This window comes from Nelumbo lutea, chromosome 3 (genome assembly GCF_056320005.1).
Source record: "Nelumbo lutea isolate HS-2025 chromosome 3, American lotus-T2T, whole genome shotgun sequence".
NCBI lineage: Eukaryota > Viridiplantae > Streptophyta > Magnoliopsida > Proteales > Nelumbonaceae > Nelumbo > Nelumbo lutea.
In genome coordinates, this window is record NC_142686.1 from 93,520,493 (window position 1) to 93,532,588 (window position 12,096).

At 38.6% G+C, this 12,096-nt stretch overlaps 1 protein-coding gene across 1 annotated transcript; it reads left to right on the forward strand.

Annotated features, from left to right (window-relative positions):
* Positions 1-7,941: 7,941 nt before the first annotated feature.
* LOC148866920 (DNA-directed RNA polymerases II, IV and V subunit 3-like) lies at positions 7,942-10,741 on the forward strand. The gene is made up of 3 exons (XM_088975459.1): positions 7,942-8,478; positions 8,600-8,837; positions 10,182-10,741. Exons 1-3 carry the CDS (start codon positions 8,024-8,026, stop codon positions 10,452-10,454), a joined length of 966 nt encoding a protein of 321 aa, XP_088831585.1. The 5' UTR covers positions 7,942-8,023; the 3' UTR covers positions 10,455-10,741.
* Positions 10,742-12,096: the final 1,355 nt, after the last annotated feature.

The window sequence follows — 12,096 nt, forward strand, 5'->3', positions numbered from 1 at the left end:
GTTTACATACCATGTTTTCCTGACATGTAGCAATGAAGCCTTGTGGCTGCTGCATATAGATATCTTCAGTAAGGTCTCCATTCAGGAATGCAGTTTTGACATCCATCTGCCAAATCTCATAATCATGGTATGCTGCTACAGCTAACAGGATCCTAATGGATTTAAGCATGGCCATAGGCGAAAAGGTTTCCTCATAATCGATGCCCTCTTTCTGAGTGTACCCTTTCGCCACCAGACGAGCTTTGAAGGTCTCAACTCTACCATCGGGGCCCTTCTTCCTCTTGTAAATCCATTTGTAACCGATTGCTTTTACCCCGGAGGGCGGATCTACCAGAGTCTAGACTCCATTGGTTTCCATTGAGTCCATCTCTGCTGTCATGGCCTCCACCCACTTCTGGGAATTTATGTCCAACATAGCTTCCGCGTAAGTCACAGGATCCTCATCACTAGTCAAGGTTTCCACCAGGTAAATATCCTGATCATAACCATAACGGACTGGTGGCCTGGATACCCGAGTAGATCTTCTAGGTTGGTCACTACCTAGAACTTGGTTTCTATAACACAAGTTTCAAAATTACCTTTCTTGAATTCCAGGTAGGCAGGACAGTTCCTTTTCTAGTGGCCGGTCTTCTTACAGAAGTGACAGGCATCCGATGCTTTGTCTTTCTTCTGCTTCTTACCCTTAGTGGCTTTCTTCTAAGGCTTCTTTGCCTTCCTCTTTCTCTTGCCTGTCTTGCTAGCTTCAACAAGCATAGCTACAAGCTCATCATTTCTAATCAGTTCTTCTGCTCTTTGCAACATATTGTTGAGCTCTTGCAAGTTGACATTCAGCTTGTTCATGTTATAGTTCATGATGAATGGATTAAAGAATGAAGCAAAGAATTAAGGATAGCATCTATCTGGGTCGCAACGTCCAGCCCAGATCCAAGAGCCTCCATTTCGTTGATGTATCCCATCATCCGAAGACAATGGTCGTGAACTTGTTGGCCCTTGGTCATTTGTGCGGTCATGAACTGTTTCAAGACCTTTTGTCGAGTAGAACGATTCTGCTCTTCATACATCATTATGAGACTATCCAATATGTCCTTGGCAAGTCCGATCTGATCGAATTGCCTTTGTATTGGATTGTCCAAAGAGGTAATGATGTAACACTGGGCAAGGGAGTTTTTCTCCTCCCATTCCTGATAGTCTCTCCTTCGGGCCTCAGAAGTCCTGTCGCTTGGACGCTCCGGGGCAGGATTCTTTGCCACTTTGTCCAGCTTTTCAGAAGCTAGGACCAGCATAAGGTTCCTGTACCAGTCGGCATAGTTTGGGCCCTTAAGCTTGTTGTCGTCAAGAAGCTTTGCAAAAAATCCATTTGTCATATCCACTCATCATATGAGTTTTCCCTTTGGCCTTTGCCAGACAAGGTTTATAGCCATTTTCGGGTAAACATTTCTGTCCAGTGAGTGCTTACCCATCATATTCGTGAACGCCAAAATACCGTGAGAGAGTTCCCATTTTCTGGTGAAGCCCCTCCCACATCGGCCTATGACGCCCCTATCATCTTATGAAACACTTAGACAAGCCCAACAGCAAATTGATAGCCCATTTTCTGGTGTGTTTCCTCATTACTGAAGAACTCATCCTCATGCTAATGATGGAAGGCCTTTAGAGAGTTCATCATATGAATCTCCCTATCACATGCACTCATATTAGCTGGAGGAAATAGTTAATTACGCCCTAGTTTGATTTAGGTCAAACCAAAGTTGCTCCCACTGACTTTCATAAAATCAGATTTCGGTGGGTCTTAAATCAGCTAGGGTTCCGCACATAACCTCTTGATGAGGTGTGGGGCCCACCACTGAGGGAGGTCACCCAATGACCAAAAGGAACACCATGGCAATGATGTGCATTCAGCCATGGTGTGCGCAAGAGCCACTGTCGAATGAGCATGGGCCAAGCACTTATGGCCCATGTACACAGCACATCACACATCCATATATTTCATGCAGGGATAAATTGATCCAATCAATTAATTATCTATAAGGCCCATTGGAAGCCCGTTTTAAATGCGTAATATTAACCATTAATATTATCTACGTATATGGGCTGAATAAGGGTTACCTAGTTCGGCCCATATAGCTTTATCCTTTGAAGTGGGCTTTTGGCAGTTTTAACTATTTAAAACTGGGCCTTTACTGGTTGGGCCGAATTAACCATTTAATTAAATATCAATCCCCAGGCCCATTAGTGGGAAAATTAGGGCTAACTTTCAGCATTGATTAAACCCTAGATTTGGTTCAAATAGTTTGAACCAATCTTGGTTCGAATGTCTCCAGGGTTTGATCTTTAATTTAAGAAAATAATTTGAATTAAATAACAGATAAAAGAAAATCAAGAATCAGTTAAACAGGGTTGTTCACACAATCCATCATGCAAAACAGATGTTAGATCATAGATTTGTAGTATAGCGAATGTCCCATCTGCGAAATTTCCCTTTCTACGCCGCCATCTTCGATCCAATAATAAAAATAAATAGAAATCATATTTCTATTATTAATTACATCAGATCGAATGCCTATATATATATATATATATATATATATACCAAATGTAATAAATAAATCAAGAAACTGCAAATCTTGCAGTTCTCCCTACACAAATCAAGAATTCGATCTCCTCTTGTACGAACAACACATAAATCAAGAAAATCATAAAGAACTATTCTAAACAATAATCAGATTTATATAAAATTAATTTCAGATTATTTGCCTATCAATTTTGGGAACAAATTTCTCAAAACCCATATTTGTGCAAATTGGATAGAACGCCTTCTGCCCATTTGCGCAGGTTCATATCTGAAACAGAATGGTCCAAGATTTGAACCTAGCTTTGATACCACTTAAGGGATAGGTTATCCATCACATGGACACCCACAGATTGCGGAATAAGGGGGTGAATTTCAAAAATTTTTCTCTCCCTTCAACTAGGAATCGAATTCCCTATTTAGAAAATCATATTTTTAATGATCATTCTTGAACCATAAACTGAACTAGATCTGAACCAAAAGGATTAGGGAGGGATTATACCTGATATAGAGAATCAGTATCTCCCAATGGAGGTGTTCACACCCAAGGAATGATCCAAAATCTGCTCCCACTTAAGATGGCGCAGTGTAGGGTGGAGCAGAATCAACAGTATTCTTCCAAAAGAACCTGACCCTTCGCAAGAATCAACTGGATGGCTTGTGAATACAACTCTAAAAGATTGGTATCAAGATCAAATCTTGATTTCTCCCAAGAACTGGAGATCGAACTGCTGGAGGTGGCGGTTGTAGGAAGGAGGCGGCAAAAGAGTATTTGCAGGGTGCAGAATTCTCTCTTCTTGTGATTTCAGCTCTGAAGTCAGGAGTGTGTAACTTGCATGTCTAAAGGCTGCCGCCCCCTCCTCCTTTTATAATCTCAAAGGGATCAGCTCCTAATCCCATTAGGAGTTGCTAACCCAAATCATATTTGGATTAGAAGTCCCTTTAAGTGATAAGGGATAACCATTATCTTATCTGTAGATTAGATCACCCATCTCCTAATCTAATTAGGAGGTTTCCAGATCTAAATCTTATTTAGATCTTGGACTCGCTAAGTGGATAGTGTCTGGGCCCAATCCTATCAGCTGATCCATCTCAAAATTCGCCCCTTTAAGTGACTAATCAAATTAGCCCAGTTCGAAATGGGCTTAAGGCCCATTTTAAGGTTATATATTCATTTAGCCTTCCAAACTGCTGCCCAGTTGGGCTTCCTTGTATGGCGTAGGACCCTAACATTGATCTACACATCAGCCACATGGGTTCAGATTGTCCCAATATACCCAGGTTTTTACCCCCGCTAAGGATCTCACTGATTGGTATATCAAATACAATCCAATCTGACACCTTGTGCAGTATCATAATCGAGTCTAGGGGTCAGGTGTAACTTTCTAGTTTTGCCCATCAATCTCCAAGGTCCAGGGCAATACTGGAAATCTAGTCCAGTTCAAAGATTCAATTAATTCTACACTGTAAGTGCCTAGGGTCTCACCCTGGCAGCTGAGACAGGCCACCCAACCGACTTGGTGGCACCACAGTGTCAGCCTTGTTAGGATAGGTCTCCCCAGACCGACCCACTAGCTGTGAACATTCTAAATTAACACAAATCTCATTAAGTGTCCAGTTTATGGGTATTACACAGAAACATACCTAGGGAACATGAATCAAATATGCACTTTTATTCATTTACAATAAACTCATAAAGTACATCATCTTGATTGACGCTAAGGGCATACAAAACTGTCTAACATAAGTATCGCTACCAACTCGGTATTAAATGATAGAACAAAGCACATTGAAGTTGACAAGCACTTTATCAGAGAAAAAATCATCACAAGCGAAGTGTGCACTCCATACATTAGCTCTGAAGACCAACTAGCAAGCATCTTTACAAAATGGCTAAACCATTCCAGACACCAAGGTCTCTGTGACAAGTTGGGCATGATTGATATCTATGCCCCAACTTGAGGGGGAGTGTTGACAGGTGTATTATATGTATTGTACACAAGTTTAGTACCCGTAAGGGTATTTTTGTAATTTTACAATCCCAATATGTTGTATGATCTGTATAGTATAAATATAATGCTTCACTTGACTGAAGCAAGACTTTTGAGGCCTCAACTCTGTTGCCTCTTCTTCTTCTTCTTCTTCTTCTTCTTCCTTTCCTTCTTCTCCTGCTCAACATTAAGGAAATAAATTTTCCATGGACCCCACACAAATCTGAAAAAGAACATAAGTATCTTGGTTAATGAGAACCAAATTCCAATTAACCAATTTTCCACCTCTCGAATGAAATGGATATCCATGCTTTAATTCGAGGTGATGTTATCGGGTCTTAGGTACTGATTTCCCTAAAAACTTCGCCTCTCGTCCTCTTTTTCTCAATTTGGATAAAACCGGGAATGCAAGCTTCCCATGGTTTTTTGACCTCAAGCAACCTAGAACTAAGTTGAAAACAAAGATTTATGAATTCAAACTTAGAAAGAATGATAGAATGAGAGACTTATTTCTCATGTACAACCTTGATGGGAGTTTTCCAACAATGGGAACAAGTTCAAAGAAGCTTGAATGAGATATTGGAACGGGTGGTTTGCTTTTTTGTTTAAAATCTCGTAGCTCGAGTTGGATCGGTATTTATAGAGAAAGGAAGGGGGAGAGTTTTGAAATTCATCCAATCACAAAGCTTGGGCTTCAAGCAAGCTTTTATAAGAGAATGGGCAAGGATTTTTCAAAGAGAATGGTGATCAATCAACTTTTCCTCTTTGGTGAAACATTGTCTTCAATTTGGGGGTGGTTTTCATGAGTTTTGTGCGCTTAATGAGAGCTTGGGGCATGTTGGACATTGTAGTCCCGTATTTGGGCCTGATAATGGTAAAAATATAAATTTAATGAATTTTTAAAAGTTGTTTTGTCTTTTCTTAGTTATAAGTGGGGGTATCTTTGAGTTATTTGGAAATTTTGGGTCTATTAGGCTCAATTTCACTGGTCCAAGTGTTTAAATAGGTCAAGAATGGATCTGACATCAGCCATTACACTTTTGAGTTTTAAATTATGATAGATGAGGTAGTGATTCGATTTAGCAAGTTGAAATGGTATTTTCCTAGTTTAACAGTCAAACAGGCGAATTAGGTCATGAAATTTGACGTGCTAAGTTTTTTTGGGTATTTGAACACAATGGTGAGGTCTGATTGGACAAATAGGGTCGAGATGATGGATATCTAAGGCTGACAAGTTTGGATTAATAAAATTTGTTAAAATAGAATATTTGCTTGATGAATGGTTAAACAAGGGAATTCTGGCATGAAATTTGGTGGATAGGCATTTTTGAGTGTCCTAAATCTGATGGAAGTGATGGATCTTTGATCAGAGGTGTGGATTGACAGATTTGGTTTTGGTCTACGTATTAGCCAATGGTTTATCAATAAACGAGAAGGCTTGAAATGAAATCTCACATTTTTAATGGTTAAATGGAGGAGTTGGGTCATGAAATTTAATGTGCTAGGTTTTTTTTTTTTTTTTTTTTTTGTCTCTAAACACAATGGTGAGGTCTGATCAGTCAAATGAAGTTGGGATGGTGGATGATAAGCTCTAGTCGATGAGATTTACTGAAATAGGATCTAAGCTTGATGGTGGGTCAAATGAGGGAGTTTTATAATGAAATTTGGCAGATAGGCACAGATTAAGGTGAAGAGTCAAGTAGATGTTTCTAAAAGAGAAATGGTTCATCTAGGTTTTTTAAATCATGGCCGTTGGAATAGAATTTTGGCGCTTTCAATGTTGATCATTGTAGACTTGCGGTGGGATTCTCTAGTTGATTGTATCTTACTGAAAATGAATATATTGGATTAGGGCCATGAGAAAGAAAGTTGGTGTGATGACTGCTGAGTTTCATAAGTCTGTAGGCCATATTCGATTAGACGTCGATGTTTTCATTTATCCTGTGGATTATGTCAAAAGATGGATTTTTGGCTTTGTAAAGTCTCAATTTGATATAGTTGTGTTTCTAAATTTTGGGGTCTAAGAGTAGAGTACAAAGAGGTATGGCGAAGGAATCAAGCAAAAATTGGGTGCCGGCAGATTGTTTGAATGGATGACTCATTCTAATGAAAAAAAATTAAAATACGATTAAAACATAAACAACCAAAAATGTTGAACATATTGACTGTTCGACTGCCTATATCAACGGATTGTTGACCAATTCAACGGTTTTTGACTAAGAACCAATTTTGGGGTAAAGCAAAACTTGTGGTTTGAAAAGTTCCCATACTGAATAGTATGACCATCTGGATCAATGATGGTTAGAAAACATTGTATGAATCTATTGAACCTCCAAATATCATAAACTCAAGTGATTAAAAAATCATTTATCTTAATTCATTTCTAATTGTAAGGCCATGGTGTTGGTGATTTAGGACTTGGCTGATGATGACATTAGAGAAAGGGAAGAAAGAGAGAACAAAAGAGGTCCCAAAATGGGCATGGAATCCCTTATTTAGAGTTTGAGTGGGTTAGAAATTAGAATATGGAAATTTCTCCGTCCAGATCTTGTTCTCTTTTCCAATTTTACCCTTTAATCCATTTATTTAACGCACGTGTTTTTTATTCGTAGCTTAATCTAAATGCCTTCCTCTTTCTAGAATATCCCATCATTTAATTAAGATACATGTTGATTTATTAATGTTATAAAATATCTAATACTTAAACCCTTAATTGATTACTCTAAAAATGGACTGGTCTGACCTGAATCAGCCGAGTCTACGTATTTATACAATGCCACTATCTTAACACTAATAGTATCACGTTTCTATCAATTCATAATGCTATAATGCTGGCAGTGGCAATTAGACCCATTCATGCGGCAGGTAACCCAATGGATTGGCTCTGTTCGGCCCAATCTCGAACCTAGCCCAATACTATTATATATAATAAAAATATACACTAATTATATATAATAAATATAAATATATATATATATATTATTTTATTAAATTATATTATAAATAAAGTATTTTATGTGTAGACCGAGCTTTGGGCTTTAGAAAAAGGTTGTGCTTGTGCTTAAGATTTAGGGTTCATGATTAGGTCGGGCCTGGGCATTTTTTTTGTTGATAAAGTGGCAAAGCGTGTCCCGGCCTGTCCACAGGTCTAGTGGCATTAGGGATGACCATGGGTCGGGCCCGGGCCAGGCTTAACAGTTAACACGCATGCTAAGAGCTATAACTCGGGCCTTGTTAGGTCTAGCCCTGACCGGGCCTTGGCCCAAGCCCACTGCTGAGTGGGCTAGAAATGTTTCACTGGCTCACACCCCACTGCTGAGTGCTGGCGAATGGCGGCATAAGCAACCCCTATAAATTGCGAGACGGATTAAATGAGATAGTTCTGTATGCCGTCCGAGGGGGAGGAGAGCCAGAGGAGTCTTTCGAACAGAACCTTCGAGAGACTGGAAGCTTGCGAGCGATCATGGAGGGAGTATCTTACCAGCGATTCCCCAAAGTGAAGATTAGAGAGATGAAGGACGACTACCTCAAGTTCGATCTCCGGGAGACAGACGCAAGCATGGCCAACGCCCTTCGCCGCGTCATGCTTGCTGAGGTACCCACTATTGCGATCGACCTCGTCGAAATCGAGGTCAACTCCTCTGTTCTCAACGACGAGTTCATCGCTCACCGCCTCGGCCTCATCCCTCTCACCAGTGACCGCGCAATGGGCATGCGCTTCTCTCGTGACTGTGACGCCTGCGACGGCGACGGTCAGTGCGAGTATTGCTCCGTCGAGTTCCACCTCAAAGTCCGCTGCGACTCCGACCAGACCCTCGACGTTACCAGCCACGACCTCAAAAGCTCCGACCCTTCCGTCGTCCCCGTCGATGTCGCCCAGTACGCAGAGTCAGGTGGTTACGACGCTTCTGAGCAGAGGTAGCTCTCAAATCCGGCTGCCCCTTTCAAGTTGTAGATAATCTTCTAAATCTAAAACCCTAAGCCCCTTTTGTGTAGTTTCAGAATTAAGCAACGTTTTCTTATGTGAGTTTTCCTCTAGGGGTATACTTATCGTGAAATTGCGTCGTGGGCAAGAGCTGAGACTGAGAGCGATAGCTAGAAAGGGGATAGGAAAAGACCATGCGAAGTGGTCGCCTGCAGCCACTGTGACTTTCATGTATGAACCGGAGTTCCATATTAATGAAGATTTAATGGAAACACTGACACTTGAAGAAAAAAGAGATTGGATAGAGAGCAGCCCAACAAGGGTTTTTGACATTGATCCCAATACTCATCAGGTAGGTCAATTCTGTTCTTTACTTGTTATTTCATTCTTCTAGTGTTGTGGTCGTACCGGTAAGACGACAATGAAGATTCCAAGTATATTTGTGGTGTGTTCTCCAGCCGGAGATTTGTGTGTGAGTGCATAACAATCTTTTTCCTGAAACATTCAAGAAGAAATGTTTCTAGTGGTGAGTGCTTCTTTTGATGGCAGATAAAATGAAACTTGTTTTGGGGGTTGCAGAAATGATACGTTGACGACTTCATTGCAGTTTTGTGCTACAGCTTGCTTTAGAGGGTTACGAATTGAAATTAAGATTAATAATTAGCAAAAACATCTCCTGGGGAATACCAGAGATAATTGCTTGGTGAAACGGCAAAATCTTGGCCTTTCAACCATGGGAATGTGGGTTTGAATCTTAGAGTGGTGATTTTGTTGGTTTGTGCTTAAACCCCATGTAAACCGGGACCAACATTGAGTAGTGGATTTTTTTTTAATCTCCTCCAGATGAGTGCTCTTAGGCTGTGTTTGGTTTGACAAAGAACAAGAGAGAAACACAAAGTTGAGGAAAAGTTCTCGGGGGATTTTACAAAATGTGTTCAGAACTTTTCCTCAACTTTCTCTTTCTTATTTTTCTATCAAACGGTTCAAACCAAACAGTTTTGTTAGAAAAAAAAAAAAAGTAGTAGCGTTTCATTCAAACAGCACAGGAGAGATGTACATGAGAATATGTACAAAAAAGCAGGGCTTTGTTACAAAAAGACTAAAAACTCACTCAAGCCGTAGGTAAACTATTTGCACTATACAAAAAGCCTCTTCTATCAAACCAAACATGGCCTCAGTGAAAACTGGAAGGATGAATCTTGGTTAAGAATGATACACTTTTTCCAAGATTTTGCTGTTCTGATAATTGTGTAATTTTAGGCCATTGAATATGTAGACACATTTTAAGGTTGTGTTTGGTACCATTGGTGTTTCAACTTACAATATTTCGAGTTTTAACACCGTTTATACTTGAAACACAAACACTGCTGTTTGTGGTGAGTATCTTCTGTTATTCATCCATGTCAGCACCACATCAGTCAGGGTGTTGAGGCTTTGATTTCCAGAGCAGGAATCATCAAATTGGTGCTTCTTGAAACACCCTTTAACAGTTTTATGATTGTTTTAATTCAAAAGAGTCTCCAACCAAACAGCCCATTAAACTCAAAATGCCTAATGCCGCAGCTTTACAACTCAAAATTGACCAAACAGCCCTTAAATCATCAAGAGCTTTCATGAATCCTGATGCATTTCAGTTTTTATTGTGCCTTCCCAGTTACTACAAAAATGGTCTTACATCAAATTTCGGGTTTCACAGGTTGTAGTGGTTGACCCTGAGGCATACACTTACGATGATGAGGTGATAAAGAAAGCAGAAGCAATGGGGAAGCCAGGGCTTGTTGAGATATATGCCAAAGAAGATAGTTTCATTTTCACTGTTGAATCTACTGGCACCATTAAAACTTCACAGATGGTGATCAATACAATAGAAGTGCTTAAACAAAAATTGGATGCAGTCCGGCTGTCAGAGGAAACTGAAGAAGCTGATGATCAGTTCGGTGAACTGGGTGCACACATTCGTGGAGGATGATTGGTTTGATCGCTTAAAGGCAACATTAGATACACAAGAAAAGTTGATTTCTTTTTTTGTTGAAACTATACTTTATTGATATTGATAAAAAAGCAAAAGGAAAAAACTAGGATTAGTTAACCAGTTGTCCTGAATTTCTGAGCAATGTAACAAGTTGTATAGGGTGGAAGATGCATGAATGAGCCCAGGTTTTTTTTTTGGTAGATTAATTGATCTTCTTTTGAGGGTAAAGGTTGTATTAATTTGAGATTAAACTCTGCCTATCTAGAAGTTTTTGATTTCTGAAATGTTGGACTCCATTCTATGCATGCTTCGTGGTTTAAGGAAGGGTCCAATTCTTCACAACAAGAGGGTGGCTCCCTTGACGAAAGAGAAGGGTTTTGGAGCGCCTCGTATATTTCCTTCAAAAATGTCGAGTTGGCTCAATTCTTCGGCCTATTAAGTCAAACCGAGTCATTGTCTCACTGAGTTGCTCTCTTCATTGTTAAATCATGGTCCATGGGTTCGAAAATCATTTCTCATTGCTTTAACTCATTGAGTCAAGCCGATTCCCCTCAACCATCGATTTAAGACTAATAACCTGCCTGACTCAATTCGGTAGTCCATCTCTCTTCTCTCACTGCATTTAGTTGATCTGATGGAGCAACCTAATTGAACACCATGGGCATGAGTAGGATACTCATGTCGGAATGACAACATCTGTTGGATTTAAGTACCAACTACAAGACTGGCCCGACCAACGCATCTAGCGACGCCACCGCGGCAGCGTCGAAGAAAGGTATTGACCATGGTTTTCAAAACCGGATGGCTGGATTTTTTTCAAAAACTGGATTTTCCCCAAAAATCGTTGATTTTGGTCAGCGAATCGTTAAATCGGGCAGTTAATCGTTCTCGTCTGAATTGTTCAAACAGTTGACTTTTTTTTATTTTTTTGTTAGAATGGGTCGAGCGTTCGGTTTGAGTAGACTGTTTGACCCAGTAATTGGACCCCTAACTATGAAATTTAAATATAAAAATATTAATTGATAGTTTTAATAATATTATTAGATAATTTATGAGTTAATACCTTTATTGTGCATAACGAACTCATTAAAAATGATAAAAATAATGAATTTAAAATGCAGAACCCATTTTATTAACAATATGTTATTGCAAAAATTACTGAATAATAATGAAAAAATACCAACAATTAATTCAAATTAAGAATTTTAAATATAAAAATATTAATTGATAGTCTTAATAATATTATTATATAACTTTGTATTAATGGGTTTTTAATTAATTAATATTTTTTATGAGTTGAGACATTTATGCATAATGAACTCATTAAAAGTGATAAAATTAATGAAAATATAAAATACGGAACCTATTTTATTAATAGTATTTTATTGCAAAAATTATTCATATGTACAAATTACTAAATAATAATGAAAAATACCAATAATTAATTAAAAATACACAAATTTTTGAAAAAAACTAAACATAATTAAAATACTAAAAATAATTAAATAATATTGAAAATTAACAATATTTTATATTAATAAGGGTATTTATTGAAAATAATTAAAAAGTACAATTAATAGTATTTTATTATTAAAAAATTCCAAAGATTATTAAAAAAATACCCAAGCCAAAAATTATT